This window comes from Gymnoscopelus braueri, assembly GCF_963280865.1.
Source record: "Gymnoscopelus braueri genome assembly, chromosome: 3".
NCBI lineage: Eukaryota > Metazoa > Chordata > Actinopteri > Myctophiformes > Myctophidae > Gymnoscopelus > Gymnoscopelus braueri.
Window position 1 is genome coordinate 6,480,168 of NC_137612.1, and position 17,015 is coordinate 6,497,182.

Consider the following 17,015-nt stretch of genomic DNA (forward strand, 5'->3'; position numbering starts at 1 on the left):
AATGCTAACAAATGCTAGCACTAACCTTATACTTCACTACATGTTTATGCATTTATTTCATATTTACATGTCGACAGAAATTTCTGTCAGACATACTCTAGTATGTGAAGAGTCTAACTGGGCTATAAACTCATTTTGGATAAAAAGAATTACGTTTTTCTGCTTTCCTGAAGTATGGGCACCAGCGAAATGACTGTCCTCCAGTCAAAAAGGGTCACATATACACACTGCGTGGGGCCAACACTGACTCCCCAATGTCCTTTTTTCACCTCCACCAGTATCCTGGACTACTTCCACGTGATGACCTACGACTTCCACGGCTCCTGGGAGCACATCGTCGGAGAGAACAGCCCCCTGTACAGAGGACCATCTGACCAGGGTAGCTTGATCTACTTCAACATGGTGAGCATAAGGAGATCCATCTCTATACATGTGTGTACGCTGTGTTTGCTACAGTATAATGGATGAAGGTCCTGTACTGTAAAGAATAGCTGTCGATACCAGTTATGTTATAACCTTGTGTCCATATATAGGATTATGCTATGAACTACTGGAAGAGCAACGGCGCCCCAGTTGAGAAGCTGCTGGTTGGATTCCCCACCTACGGCCACACTTTCCGTCTGGCTTCTTCTTCCAACACCGCTGTCGGCGCTCCAAACAGTGGAGCCGGCCCTGCCGGTCCCTTCACCCGTCAGGCTGGATTCTGGGCCTACTATGAGGTATTTTGTGTGTGTGTGTGTGTGTGTGTGTGTGTGTGTGTGTGTGTGTGTGTGTGTGTGTGGTGTGTGTGTGTGTGTGTGTGTGTGTGTGTGCGTGTGCGTGCGCGCAACAATCTTCACGCTATACCTCTTGTCAAGCAGTAGTAGTCCTACTGAAGCACAGGATCTAAACTTCTCAGTAGAAGAATAGGGAGACCACCTCCAAGTAGCGTTGCCAGGTCTGCTTATTATAATTTCCCTCCAAGATTTTAATTTGAAAGTAGCCGATGTATACTGTATGTTTAAAGTGCTCATGTGGCCTATAGTCGTTGTTTTCCTAGGCCTGGTTGCTTGTTTCTGTCACAGAATCTGGCAACGCTGCCTCCAAGCACTGCTTGCAATTGTTAGCTATTTTGTATCATACTTTTGCTATTGCTTCCTGCAATTTGACCTTATTTAAAAAAAAAAAAATCCACAATGTTGAGGATGCTCAGAGTACTTCGAGGGACAGCGAGTGCATTCTCCGGCATTCAGCGGCATCAGGCGTGGCGCAGTGGTGGAAAGTAACTAAGTACATTTACTTAAGTACTGTACTTAAGTACAATTTTGAGGTATTTGTACTTTACTTGAGTATTTCCAATTTCCAATATTTTTTACTTCTACTCCACTACATCTCAGAGGCAAATATTGTACTTTTACTCCACTACAATTATTTGAAAACTTTAGTTACTAGTTACTTTTCAGATACAAACTATGATATAATGAAACATACATTAACCACTTTAACCCTATTTTATACCTAGGCTATTTGAAAATAGCAGATCTACAAGCTCACAACGCGTCGCATCGCGACGCGTTGTGAGCTTGTAGATCGGCTATTTTCAAATATTTAGTACTTTTACTTTTGGTACTTTAAGTACATTTTGATGCCAATACTTTTGTACTTTTAATCAAGTACATTTTTTATTCTGGACTTTTACTTGTAACAGAGTATTTTTATATTGCAGTATTGGTACTTTTACTTAAGTAAAGAATTTGAGTACTTTTTCCACCACTGCCTCTTATTGTACATTCATGTGAAGATAAAGCACCTTGAACCTATATACATTTCTACCTTCATTCAGATCTGCACCTTCCTGAAGCAAGGAGCCACTCAGGCCTGGGACGCCCCACAGATGGTGCCTTATGCCTACAACACCCAGACCTGGGTCGGATACGACAACATCAAGAGCTTCAACGTCAAGGTGCAAAATTAGTAGTCAACAACATTGTTGCTTCAGATTTGTAGCCTACGGTCTCCTACTGTATCTCCTGTGGTATTTTTTTTTTTTTTTTAACCCATTGAGACCTGAAGCCGATTCTACATGTCTCCTAAATCTCAACAGTTTTCTGAAAAACGTATGTTTCTATATCAGTGGTGTTCAATCTTTTTCATGTCAAGGACCCCCAAAATTATATGTATTTGGCTGCGGACCCCCATCAAAATATGTTGTTCCAGGGACCCCCAGAAGCAACGATTTGAGTTGAAAATGTTCGCTTTAAAAATATATGTATTCAAAGATTTGCACACATTTTCACGAATTTTCAAAAATAGCAGATCTACAAGCTCGTAGTGCGGCACTCGGTGCCGCGCTACGAGCTTGTATATCTGCTATTTTTGAATAGCCCAAAGTGTAAAATAATGCTTTTTAGCTCAAATCAAAAAATTACACAGTTCCAGGTCTTAATGGGTTAAACCACTCTCGGTCCGTCTACAGATTGACTGGCTGAAGAAGAGTGGTTTCGGTGGAGCCATGGTCTGGAGTCTGGATCTGGATGACTTCAGCGGCACCTTCTGTGGCCAGGGACCGTACCCCCTGATCAACACCATCAAGACTGGCCTGGGAACCGGCGTTGCCGGTAAACATGCACTCTCCCATTGCACTCGCACACTTACAACAGTGGTTCTCAACCTTTTCAGGCCATGACCCCCAAATAATTTGAACTGGGGACCCCCCAAAATAATCATATTTGAACTGGGGACCCCCCAAAATAATCATATTTGGACTTGGGACCCCCCAAAATAATCATATTTGAACTGGGGACCCGCCAAAATAATAACATTTCACCCCCCACCCTGATAAGTACTTATAGGAGTTGAGACGTTATATTTTGACTCGGTTCCACAGAAGAATATCGTGAAAATAGCAGATCTACAAGCTCACAATGCCTCGCGTTGTGAGCTTGTAGATCAGCTATTTCCACAATTGTTGCCTCTTTCGTATATTATTTGACAATTTAGCCAATATTTGACCAGTATTTATTTATTACTTTTGATGCAGTAATGGTCTTTTTGGGGAGGGTTGGGGGTATTAACAATTTTATTGTCACTTAACTGTCATCTGGGGACCCCCCAAATCATGTAGGGACCCTCCTGGGAGTCCCGACCCACAGGTTGAGAACCACTGACTCTGACAAAACCACAAAGACTCACATCAGAGTTCCATCTCTTGACACATTATCTATCTTTTTCCTCTGTCTCTCTCGTGCAGGCTGCAAATCTCCCCCAGCTCCCGTGCCCCCAAAGCCCCAGCCTAGCGGCGGCGGCGGAAGCAGCGGTGGCGGCGGAAGCAGCACCGGAGGAACTGGATGGTGCGCTGGCCATACCGACGGACTCTACCCAGACCCCACCAACAAGAACCACTACTACAACTGCGCCCAGGGCCGTACCTACCAGGAGAGCTGCGCTGCTAGCCTCGTGTTCGACAAGAGCTGCAGCTGCTGCAACTGGGCTTAGAATGTGGTTGTTGTGATTCCACTTTGTCGAGACGTTCTTTAGGTGTTATTGGAGCTGGGTGTAAATAAGCCTGTTAATCCAAGACCATGCATGCTCCATAACCTTTCTAGTGTCTAGTGATCACTGATGGAAATAAAATAAATGATGACATTCAAAGCAGCTGGGACTGTCTAAGATTTTTTTTTATAATGTGCCTTTCTCTCTCATCCAGTTGTCATGTCTCCACTTGAATGTTAATCAAATCTAAAAAATATCCAGAGAGTGCAAAGAATATGTTTATTGCAGTAGAAAACTGAGTATCACAGAGGAATCATTATCAACATCATCATCATCATCATCATCATCGTATTTATCTCTGCTGTCGGGCAGAAACCAAGTATGTCCAAAATATTAACTTTTCAGGAAATGAAAAACTATATACACATGTTTTTAAAACAACGCAATACTGCCTCATCAAATTTGGTATTGTGACTTTATAAATACTCAGATACTTGAATGTGTCCTAGATTATCATCACTTTACCCAAATATGTATCACTTAACCCAAATCCAGCTCAAGTGGAGTTAGGAGGTTTTTGACCAGTTAATGTGGAGATGTTTTGTCCATCATTGATTAAAAAAACCTGAGTTGGAGCTAGAAGGTTTGACCGACAGTTTGAGGATCCAATGGAGTTAGGAGGTTTTTAGTCAGAAGCACTTTTTAATACTTTTCATTGGTTCAATATTTGTAAACCCCATACACAGACGTAAAGGGTGTTCAATAGCACTGATTTATTAAAGAAAATAATAAAAAGTAAAAATGGAGATTATCTCCTGTACACATCATGGAGTAGCCTAATGGACAGCTGTCAAGGCGGGAGACGTTACAGTGCACGCAAAGGTGTAATCTGCAACACAAGTTTATACAATATGTAGTGGGCCTAGCTGCTAGATATACAATAACAACTCCCCATGGGGAACAGAACCAATAGCAGAGCCCACTGGTGGTGCTGGGGTGGCGGGGGGAGCGAACAGCCGCATAACAACAACCAGGGACACAATACAGTGGAAGGAACGCAGATTTAGGTGAGCTTAAATAACCCGCACAATTGGTCAGCTGATTGCCACGTCAGTGTATGACGTATGGGTCTTGCATGACACTGTATACACCCACATAGTAATGAGCATGCATGTAACCTCTCGAGTATATACTGCCTGAACTACTGTAACCTCGCAGGCTACGTATCATTCCTGTTTCTTATGCCATTTGGCTCTCTAAACTAAAGCAATTGAAGCTATAAAGGGGCTGATTGACTGATTGATTGATTGATTGATTGATTGATTGATTGATTGATTGATTGATTGATTGATTGAATACTTTATTAATAACAGTTTGCAAATAGTGCAGTGGTACGATTATACAATTGTGCTAAAAGGACAACACAAAAAGCCCTAAGGGCTTGTTTCCATTGTGGTCCTGTGTATTCAATTCATTGAGAAGGTTATAGGATATATGTTTACAGATAAGACAAGATGAAGAGCTCTGATTCTATTTTGATTCATCAATTATTGAATGACATCAACATTTTAAATCTGCACTTATATCTTAGCTTATTGTTGTAACTGACCTACACCTGACATCCAAAGCATACAGTGGTTTGTTTGATCTTTGAGAAAGCCTTGTTGGCAAGACAAAAAGAACACAAAGAACTTTCTTTTACCAAGCGATAAGACTTTTGAATGAATAACGTTCTGTCTTACACAAAGGTGATGTTTTAGTGAATAATATGAAGATAAGCTTTTTCTTTTTAAATTAAATTAAATTATTTTAATTAAATAAAAAAATGTGAACGCTTTAGCTTTTTATTATGTGCTGATGTTTTTATATATAGTTGTATTCTGTTTTTTATTTTTGAACTGCAAGTCTGAGGAGCCCTGGCAAATGAATTTCACCCTTCTTTTACGGTAAAGTATTTATGACTTGCAGAGACTTGAAACTTAATTGAGATACCCTGTTACTGTAATCCAACACAATAACTTTCACTATTTTCTGTAATAATTACGTTATTCTTGCATTTGAATGCATGTTTTAATGTACGGATTGATCAGAAAAATCTAGCCGAAATAGTCAGTGTACAAAGGATTGGCTTGCAATATTGCAATATTTAATAAATTATTAAAATATTGTAAGTTCAGTAACATTTTAACATTGGAGAGTAAAGTAACACAAAATGTAAGACAGGTTCTAATAACATTGTGTGTCCCATGTGGATCTCATCTTGGACATGATGTGGCCAGTCTGTGACGTCAGACAACACATTTTGGGCAAGGTTTCGGCCAAATCCGACCCCTATTCACTTCATTATAAATGAAAGCAGAAATATGGTCTGTGTTTTTATGATACATGGCCAAAGCTTCGATTAGACAATAACATGTAGCCTAAACATTTAAGTCCAGTATAGGTATTATCCTTTAATAGTTGTGTAAAGTAACTAAGTAAATTTACTCAAGTACTGTACTTAAGTACAATTTTGAGGTATTTTTCTACTTTACTGGAGTATTTCTAATTGTCAGTACTTATACATCTAATCCACTACATCTCAGAGGCAAATATTATACTTTTACTCCGCTACAATTATTTGAAAACTTTAGTTACTAGTTACTTTGTAGATTGTGATTATAATTTCAAATCATACATTAACCAGCCCTGTATACATTTCGGCCATTTGAAAATAGCAGATCTACAAGCTTGTAGATCTGCTGTTTTCTCAAGATTTTTATACATATCATACATTTGAAATGGGACATTCTGCATAACGAGTACTTTTTTTAACCTCACACTAAATAAAATGTTTCATAAATGTAATCTTTGGCATGGAAGCGATGTGGTTATGTGCTAGATGATAACCTTTGTTTAATTGGTTTCAAAGTGCCGTCATCACCCATCATTATTGAATGACATTGGAAAGTTATCAGCACAATTACAGTTGACACTAGAAAGGGCAAGTCCTGACCAAACAAATGATTGCGGTGATTGCTGCTTTATCAGAAATAATGAAGCCAGATCAAACATGGTTTACTGATTTGGAGAGGAATGGAAGGTATATATAAGAGGCTTCTGGCCTTGGGTTAGTTATACTGAGGCAACATGGGCAAGCTTCTCATCTGCATTGGTAAGATGAGAAATTGTTGCTGAGAACTAATTCTCCCTTTGTTATTTGCAAAGGAATTTAACCCATTAAGACCGGGAACGCATCAGTGTCCTTTTTAAGATTTCTTTGGCAATTGAAAAAATAGCAGATATACAAGCTCATAGTGTGCCGCACTATAAGCTTGTAGATCTGCTACTTTTTTGAAAAATCATGGAAAATGTGTGCAAATCTTTGAATGCGTTTTTTTTTAAGCGAACATTTTTAACTCAAATCTGTGCTTCTGGGGGGTCCCTGGAACAACATATTTTGACATGGGGGTCCACAGCCAAATACATCTCATTTTGGGGGTCCTTGACATGAAAAAGTTTGAGAACCACTGATATTATAGCAACATAAGTATTTTTTTTAACTATTAGGATTTAGAAGACATTTGTAGAATCCCCAAGAAGCAAAGATTGATTTGCAACAAAAAAATATTTTTGAAAATAGCAGATCTTCAAGCTCATAGCGTGGCACTCGGTGCCGCGCTATGAGCTTGTATATCTGCTATTTTTGAATAGCCAAATAAATCTTAAAATGACACAGATGCGTTCCCGGACTTAATGGGTTAACTGCAAACTTTGTAACTTAAGATTAACTTACAGAATCTATTATTTTGTTTAAATTAATTGTTTAACATGATTCATATGATCCCCCCCACTCTCTCTCTCTCCGTTCGCAGGACTGGCTCTCCTGCTGCATGTGCAGCTAGGTAAGACGCACTCTTACAGCAACATTTAAAATAACAACATCATCAACAACAACGAGACCTAACCGTGTCTGTCGTACCTTTTTAGGATCCTCCTACGTCCTCTCCTGTTATTTCACCAACTGGGCACAGTACCGTCACGGTGCCGGGAAGTTCATGCCCACCAACATCGACCCGTGTCTCTGTGACCACCTCGTCTACGCCTTCGCTGGAATGGACCATAATGCGCTCAAGACCATTGAGTGGGACGATGCGAAGCTCTATGGAGAGTTCCAGGCTCTCAAGAACCAGTGAGCAGACACACTTTTTTTTAATATATATATATATATTTTTTTGATCCCACGATTTTGCAACCCTTTTTCACCCAGTGCCAATTGTCTAAGTAATCCTGGGCGCTACACTCCCCCTGCCAGCCTAGGGAGCGCCCAGAGCCAAGCTCATGCCTCCTTCAATGCATGAGAGCCATGAACTAGCCTTCTTGTCACCTGACAGGGGGGAGGTTCCCCGGTAGGACGTAGCGCGTGGAAGGAACACGTTATTCCAACCAGTTCCTTTCCCCCTCCATCAGGCGCCCCGGCTATCAAGGGGGAGGCGGTATAGTGACCAGGATTACTACAGGTTTTTGTGAGGGTATCTACCCTAGGAGACACAGGGAGAACATGCAAACTCCAGCAGACAAATTCTGAAAGTGTAAAACATCATATTTTATTGTGCACAGCATGCTCACAAAATCTATGGCCACGTTTAACTTCCGACGTGTTGCTGTGTGCTTTGTTCTTTCTTGTAATGGAGAATGAGTTTGCAAGCCTCCGGCTGCGGTTGTGGGTTAACCCGTTAAATCCGGGAACGCATCTGTGTCATTTTAGATTTATTATATTATATTTTTGGCTATTCAAAAATAGCAGATATACAAGCTCATAGCGCGGCACCGAGTGCCGCACTATGAGCTTGTATATCTGCTATTTTTTTGAAAAATCTAAATGTTTTATCTTTAAAGCAAACATGGACCCCCCCCCCCCCCCCCAGAAGCAAAGATTTGGGTTACAAATGTTCGCTTTAAAAATATTTATATATTCAACGATTTGCACAAATATTCACGTTTTTTTCAAAAATAGCAGATCTACAAGCTCATTGTAAGTCTGCTATTTTTAAATGGCCAAAGAAATCTAAATCTAAAACGAAATTGTGTTCCCGAATGTAATGGGTTAAGCTACATGCTTTTATTACATCAGTATGATGGTGGTTGTGATCTGGCATCACACATTAATTAACATCACACATTAATTAACATCACACATTAATTAACATCACACATTAATTAACACGCACCAATGCATATCTCCTACTGTACATACAGGCTGGCACAATGCAAAGGTGTGAGAACTCAAAGTTAATAAAAACAATTTTGTTTTTCAGGAACAGCAATCTGAAGACCCTGCTGGCCATTGGTGGATGGAGCTTCGGAACTTCGCAGTGAGTATTAACTCCGGCAAAAGGGTTCTCAGATACAGTAAAAGCACTTATATGACCCTTTTGACCCTCTCTCTCTCTCTCTCTCTCTCTCTCTCTCTCTCTCTCTCTCTCTCTCTCTCTCTCTCTCTCTCTCTCTCTCTCTCTCTCTCCAGGTTCACACAAATGGTGTCCAGTCCTGCTAGCCGTCAGACCTTCATCCAAAGTTCGATCAAGTTCCTGCGTCAGTACGGGTTCGACGGTCTGGACATTGACTGGGAGTTCCCAGGCTCTCGGGGCTCCCCGCCCGAGGACAAGGAGCGCTTCACCGTCCTGTGTCAGGTCAGCCATGATTTAAGGTCATTCTTAAATAAAAGGAGTCACATAATGATTAAGAAGTCATCCTTGAGGATAATACTGACACCCTCACATCTCTCTCCATCATCACCTGTGTCTCTGCAGGAACTGATGGCTGCCTTCGAGGCTGAAGGTAAGCAGACCAACCGCCCTCGTCTGATGCTCACCGCTGCTGTCACTGCTGCAAAGGGAACCATCGACTCTGGATACCAGGTTCCCCAGCTCGGAGCGTCAGTACAGATAACTCACACACACACACACACACGCGCACGTGCACGCGCGCTAGGGGTGGGACGATATATCGATATTGCGATATATCGCGATACTTTCTCCCGCGATAACTAATCGATATACTGCCGAAAAATATCAATATAAAAAAAAAATACGTTGTTTTTCCTACTCTGTATTTGTGTAATGATGATTTTTAACTGTTTGGTGCTATTTTATGTGTTTATGAATTGAATACAAGGACTATCGTGATATATCGTTGGTGAAATTTCATGCAATATATCGTGATATCGCAATATATCGATATTTTCAGATATCGTGATATATCGTTGGTGAAATTTCTTGCAATATATATTGAATATCGTGATATCGCAATATATCGAATATCGTCGAATATCGTGATATATATTGTTATCGTGGGCCTAATATCGTGATATATATCGTATCGTGAGGTACCCATATCGTCCCACCCCTAACGCGCGCGCGCACACACACACACACACACACACACACACACACACACACACACACACACACACACACACACACCAGTGTTGATTTTGACAGCAAATTTTTCTTTTGTTTTAGTCTTTTGAATAAAATTCCATTTAGTTTTAGTCATATTTTAGTCATCTGAAGTGTTTTAGTTCGACTAAATATCATAAGATTATAGTCGACTTAATCTACAGTTGATTTAGTCGATTAAAATATATTTTGGCGCTGCCTTGATGACGTCGTAATGGCTGATTTTACACTTGGTTGCATGCTGAAAATAGACGATCTACAAGCTCACAACGCGTCGCAGTGCGACGCGTTGTGAGCTTGTAGATCTGCTATTTTCAGGGCGCAACACGCGAGCGCAACCAAACATAAAATGACTTGTCTTTTAGTTCTACTGGATCTCTTCTCAACTAGTCCCTCACTTTAGTCTATATATAGTCGTAGTTTTAGTCATCGTAGCTTAGTTTTTATTTAGCTTTTATTTAGTTTTCGTCAGTGAAAAAGGGTAGACAATTTTTTTTTCATCATAGTAGAGTTCTAGTCGACGAAATCAACACTGACACACACACACACACACACACACACACACACACACACACACACACACACACACACACACACACACACACACACACACACACACACACACACACACACACACACACACACACACACACGCACACACGCACACAAACCCAGTATTTGGCTGGGCATAATATTAGGATTTGTGGGCAATTGGTTAGAGAGGGATAGTAACCGATGTCTATAATTCCTGGATGATATGAAATGTATGCAATTGTCTTTAGTCATCCCATTAATATTTAAAGCAGCACTATGTAACTGTTTAACAACTATATAGCATATTATGTCCCACAAAATGATAACTTGGAACTCTCTCTCTTTCATCATCTTCATTTTCATCATCTTCCCATCACCTGCTGATTTGTATCCCATAGCCTGGAGAGACTAGTGCGCATGTTATTGACTGACCAATCCTGTAACTCTGTCCCCAAAACGGACCAATCCTGTAACTCTGTCCCAAAACGGACCAATCCTGTAACTCTGTCCCCAAAACGGACCAATCCTGTAACTTTGTCACTGAGCGACGCAGAATGCAAGAATCCCTGACTCCTGATGTAGGCCTATATGTCGTTTCACTCCAGTATCCTGGACTACTTCCATGTGATGACCTACGACTTCCACGGCTCCTGGGAGCATACTACTGGAGAGAACAGCCCCCTGTACCAGAGCCCAGCTGACCAAGGCAGCCATGTCTACTACAATGTGGTGAGTGAGGAGCAGTGATGGAAAAAGTACTCAAATGTTTTACTTAAGTAAAAGTATCAATACTGCAATGCAGAAAATACTCTGTCACAAGTCAAAGTCCGGTAATCAAAATTTACGTGAGTAAAAATGCAAAAGTATTGGCATCGAAATGTACTTAAAGTACAAAAGTAAAAGTACTCATTATGCAGAATGTCCCGTTTCACAAGTTTTCAAATGTATACAAATCTTTTTAAAATAGCAGATCTACAAGCTCACAATGCGTGGCATCGCGACGCATTGTGAGCTTGTAGATCGGCTATTTTCAAATGGCCGAAATGTATATAGGGCTGAAATGGGTAATGTACGTTTGTAAAAGTAACTAGTAACTAAAGTTTGCAAATAATTGTAGTGCAGTAAAAGTATAATATTTGCCTCTGAGGTGTAGTGGAGTAGAAGTAAAAGTATAGAAAAATGGAAATAGCCTACTCCAGAAAAGTAACACATCCTCAAATGAAGTACAGTACTTGAGTACATGTACTTAGTTACTTTCCACCACTGGTGAGGAGGTTCCATTTTTGTTAGTATCAATACTGCAATGTAGAAACACAAGTAAAAGTCCTGGTATTCAAAATGCACTTAAAGTACCAAAACTAAAAGTTCTCATTATGCAGACTGCCCCATTTCACAAGGTATCATACGTAGGCCTATAATATGTATAAAGATCTTTTGAAAATAGCTGATTGATTTACAAGTGAGCTTGTAGATCTGCTATTTTCATACAGCCAAAGTGTAAATAGGACTGAAGTGGTTAATGTATAGCCTGGTAAACCCTCCCTCCGGAAATCTCATTTCTATTTGATTCCAGGAGTGAGTCTGGCCTGATCCGCCTTTCTGCAATATTGGCTGTGTACGCCAAACGGACGAGCCTATCAGCGTCGTCGCTCATTGTTCTGTGATTGACAGCTTACGTTGGCCAATCAGGTGGCGAGTTCGAGTGAGCCCAAAACACGAACGGCAGCCATCTTTTTCTTGTCAGCTATATTCTCCGCTATTTTTTTACTTCAAAAAGCTCTCTAACTTCTATTTTGAGGCACGGAATTTACTTATAAGATATCGTTTGGATATAATTTAGTTGTTTAACTTCATATATGTGGTCAATTAATCATGACAAAGCCTATTTAAAAATAACAATTTAGAGAACCGGTAGGGGCGGGCAGTGAGACCCATGTATCCGAATAAGGCAACCCATTTTGGGCATGGCAGTTTCAAAAGTCCCGTTGCGTCACATTAGTCTGGTGAACTGCTGATTGGCTGAAGGGGAAAAATTATCATTGGCTGAAGGGGTTGTCAGTCAATGGTATTACTCCCGCCCAACTCCAGCCCACAGCCAATATTGCAGAAAGGCGGATCAGGCCAGACTCACTCCTGGAATCAAATAGAAATGAGATTTCCGGAGGGAGGGTTTACCAGGCTAGTTAATGTATGTTTTGTAATAATAATTCAAATCTACAAAGTAACTAGTAACTAAAGTTTTGTGGAGTAAAAGTACAATATTTGCCTCTGAGATGCAGTGGAGTAGTAGTAAAAGTATTGAAAATTAGAAATACTCCAGTTAAGTAAAAGTACCTCAAAATTGTACTTGAGTAAATATACTTAGTTACTTTCCACTGACATTGTGATACTGTATGGATGAAAGGCTGTGCTGTATGTTTCCCTTTGTCCATAGGATTACGCTATGAACTACTGGAAGAGCAGTGGCGCCCCGGCTGAGAAGCTGCTGGTTGGATTCTCAACCTACGGCAAAACCTGGCGTCTGGCTTCTTCTTCCAACACCGCTGTTGGTGCTCCAGCCAGTGGACCTGGACCCGCCGGTCAATTCACCCATCAGCCTGGATCCTGGGCCTACTATGAGGTATTTAAGTGTGTGTGTGCGTGGCTGTGTGGCTGTGTGTGCGTGTGTGCGTGTGTGCGTGTGTGCGTGTGTGTGTGTGTGTGTGTGTGTGTGTGCGTGCGTGCGTGTGTGCGTGTGTGTGCGTGTGTGTGTGTGTATGTGCATGCACGCATTCTGTGCCTGGGCTTGTCAGAGGTGTGCGAGGTGTACAGTATATATGCCACCAGTAGGTAGAAATAGAGGCAAAGGTGACGTGCATTCTATCACCAATAAAAACAGCATATCATTAGACATTATGAATAGACAGGCAGGCCTGCAGTGTTGATTTTGACAGCAAATTTTGATTCGGTTTTAGTATAGTCTTTTAAATCAAATTCCATTTAGTTTTAGTCATATTTTAGTCACCTGAAATTAGTTTTAGTCATATTTTAGTCGACTAAATATCATAAGATTTTAGTCGACTAAATCTACTGTTGATTTAGTCGACTAACATGTATGTTGGCGGTGCCTTGATGGCGTCGTAATGGCTGATTTTACACTTGGTTGAATGCTGAAAATAGTCGATCTACAAGCTCACAACGCGCCGCGCTTCGACGCGTTGTGAGCTTGTAGATCAGCTATTTTCAGAGCGCAACACCCGAGCGCAACTAAACATAAAATGACTTGTCTTTTAGTTCTACTGGATCTGTTCTCCACTAGATTTTAGTCTAGTTTTTATTTGTTGACAAAATTGTCAATATATTTAGTCTTAGTTTTAGTCATCATAGCTTAGTTTTAATTTAGTTTTCGTCACTGAAAAAAGGTAGTCGCCATAGCTTTAGTCGACGAAATCAACACTGCAGGCAGCCGTGTCAGAGGAGGAGATCGTTCAAGTTTCCAGCTTCATTCAGTCGCTCGGCACTGTGCAAGTTGTCTCAACGTAGTCGTTCTGTCTCTGATAAATATATGATATGGTCAGGGTGCGATGCACAACTGCAGTTGAAGCGGATTCCAAAATGTCATGATGGTTGTCAGCAGTGGTGGTAAAAGTACTCACATTTTTTACTTAGGTAAAATAATCAATGTATTTTTTCTCAAATGATAGATGTCAGGACCCATCAACTTTGTCTGGTCCTGATGGCTGCAATCCATAACTTACACAGCCCTGGGTATAGGCCACCCAGCCTGGCAGAGATATACACTCTGCAGAGCACACCTTTCTAGTTGTCTCCGCCAGGCCGAAAGGCATGGCGAGAGAGTATGTTTTACCCTCCGTCCGTCCGTCCGTCCGTCCGTGTGTGTGTCCGTTTGTGTGTCCTGTCCGTGTGTTAGCAGCTAATCTCTGGCACCGGTCACTACGAAACTGTGCACACACACTCCCTGGATGCCAATTCAGAACCTCTGCCTCAAGTTTTTCACATAGGCCTGTTATAGCGCCACCTGGAGGCCGATTTGTGCAAAACCCATTTTTTTACATTACTCCTACAGATTTTATCCAAACGTCATGCAAATTGGTACACAGTATCTCTATAGTCATGTGATCAACACGGTTCTGTCCGATTTCCCATATTCCATCCTCATTGGCTAAGGTTTGCTTCCAAAATTTGCAGGATTGGTCCGTTTTGAACAAAATGCCTCAAATCATGAACACAGCTTGCGGTTTTAGTGAAATTTCACAAACACATTCCCACTAGGCCAAGGAAGAAATGCCACCCTTTTTCACATTGGCCTGTTATAGCGCCACCAGCAGGTCTAATTTAGCAAAACACATTGTTGGAACAAAATGCCTCAAATCATGAATGCATGAATGTGTCCGATTGCCGTGAACGACCTAAGAAGAAATGGCACCCTTTTCACATTGGCCTATTATAGCGCCACCAGGAGGCCACAATAACGTACCTGACCTGGCGGAGACCTGTGCTCCGAGGAGCACTTTTTCTAGTTATTCCTTTATTTATTCTGACTACAAGAATGTCAGTGCCTTGCCACGTTGCCATGCATATTAGGAAGATATAAAACACCTTGAAACTTGAACCTAAATTCTCTACCTTCATTCTTTCAGATCTGCTACTTCCTGAACCAGGACGGAGCCACTCAGTCCTGGGAAGCCCCACAGAAAGTGCCTTACGCCTTCAACAGCCAGACCTGGGTCGGATACGACAACGTCGAGAGCTATCAGATCAAGGTGCACAATTAAAGTATTTGACAGTGGTGGGAAAAGTACTATTTTTTACTTAAGTAAAAGTATCAATACTGCAATATAGAAATACTCTGTTACAAGTAAAAGTCCGGAATTCAAAATTTACTAGAGTAAAAGTACAAAAGTACTGGTATCAAAATGTATTTAAAGTACCAAAAGTAAAAGTACTCATTATGCAGAATGTCCCACTGCGCAAGTTTTCAAATGTATACAACTCTTTTGAAAATAGCAGATCTACAAGCTCACAATGCGTCGCATCGCGACGCATTGTGAGCTTGTAGATCGGCTATTTTCGAATGGCCAAAATGTATATAGGGCCGAAGTGGTTCATGTATGTTCTGTAATAATAATCAAAATCTACAAAGTAACTAGTAACTAAAGTTTTCAAATAATTGTAGTGGAGTAAAAGTACAATATTTGCCTCTGAGATGTAGTGGAGTAGAAGTAAAAGTACAGAAATTTGGAAGTACTCCAGTAAGCTGCATATTGTTCAGATTTGTTGCCAACTACTATTTCCTGCTTTTGTCATGTGTTTTAAACCACTCTGTTCGCACAGGTTGACTGGCTGAAGCAGAGTGGTTTCGGTGGAGCCCTGGTCTGGACTCTGGACATGGATGACTTCAGCGGCCAGTTCTGTGGCCAGGGACCGTTCCCCCTGATCAACACCCTCAAGGCTGGCCTGGGAGCCGGTGCGTCTGGGAACACGTAGTCTCACGCACAAACGAATTTTTACGTTCCAATAACGTCGTCAATACGTCCCAGTTTCATAATGGGGAAAGGTAGAGAGGGACAATGGGTTTAGTGTCAAAAACACAACCACAAGACTGTTTGGGGATTGCTACCGTGACGGTCAGACTACCCATTCAATCCAGGAATATGTATATTTTAAAGCGAACATTTGTAACTGTCAAATGGCTCAACAAATGTCTTAATTTTTCTGGAAAACTTGTGTTGCTATATCAGTGGTGCTCAAACTTTTTCTTGTCAAGGACCCCCAAAATAATGTTTTTTTGGGGTTGTTGATGTTGTGATTTAAAAAATGTAGTTTCAAAAGAATATATGTATTCAAAGATTTGCACAAAATGTTCAATATTTTTCAAAAATAGCAGATCTACAAGCTTGTAGCGCGGATATCTGCTATTTATGAAGTATAAAAATAATGGTTCTACAGTAGCTCAAATCTAAAATGACACAGATGCGTTCCCGGATTGAATGGAGTAACATAACCATACTCCCTCCCTGTACCCCTTACGTTTGTGTGTCTTTAAGTTAGTCCTCCAAAACCACATTAAACATTTCAAAAGGAGCAAGGATTGCTAAATTGGAGTAAAAGACAATGATGGCCAGGAAACAGTGCAGCAGAGGGCAAGCAACATCAAAGCTCGGCTATTTGTTACGCTATAGCACCAGGCTAGACATCTTTGCTTGTGTCTGATGTGCTAAGTTCTTGACCTCTGACTACTGTATGCTCACCACCAAATTTGTGAGTCAAAAGTCCTAGACAAGTCTGATTATTCAGATAATTGATAATATCTACAGTAGGCTATAGTGAGTTAATTCAGCCGTGACAATACAAAACCACCCACATGCATTCATATTTCTACAGACATCTCTTGAGACATAATTTTTAGCTTTTTCCTCTATGTGTCATACAGGCTGCAAAGCTTAGAGCTGGGTGTAACAGTCCCAAGACCAGGCCCATGAGGGAAGTAACAGCTCCATCTAGTGGTCACTGATGGAAATAAAACTGTGGCATTCAAAGCACCTGGGACTGTCCAAGTTATTTTTCTTA

The 17,015-nt window shown here is 40.9% G+C and overlaps 2 protein-coding genes across 2 annotated transcripts in view; both read left to right on the forward strand.

Moving 5' to 3' along the window:
• The window catches only part of LOC308083042 (acidic mammalian chitinase-like), a gene marked incomplete at its 3' end in the record, with an annotated part of 7,953 nt that extends 4,479 nt beyond the window's left edge, over positions 1–3,474 (forward strand). Inside the window, exons 7-11 of the mRNA XM_080425152.1 lie at positions 279–402; positions 534–719; positions 1,823–1,942; positions 2,456–2,597; positions 3,230–3,474. Coding sequence (XP_080281278.1) covers positions 279–402; positions 534–719; positions 1,823–1,942; positions 2,456–2,597; positions 3,230–3,474 — 817 coding nt within the window. The remainder of the gene's footprint in view (positions 1–278; positions 403–533; positions 720–1,822; positions 1,943–2,455; positions 2,598–3,229) is intronic.
• Positions 3,475–6,600: 3,126 nt separating this feature from the next.
• LOC308082903 (acidic mammalian chitinase-like) lies at positions 6,601–16,927 on the forward strand (the record flags this gene model as incomplete). The annotated part of the gene is made up of 11 exons (XM_080424986.1): positions 6,601–6,625; positions 7,326–7,355; positions 7,441–7,642; positions 8,769–8,825; positions 8,978–9,143; positions 9,264–9,388; positions 11,051–11,174; positions 12,880–13,065; positions 15,086–15,208; positions 15,780–15,928; positions 16,879–16,927. The coding sequence occupies 11 exons, from the start codon at positions 6,601–6,603 to the stop codon at positions 16,925–16,927; spliced, it is 1,236 nt and encodes a 411-aa protein (XP_080281112.1).
• Positions 16,928–17,015: the final 88 nt, after the last annotated feature.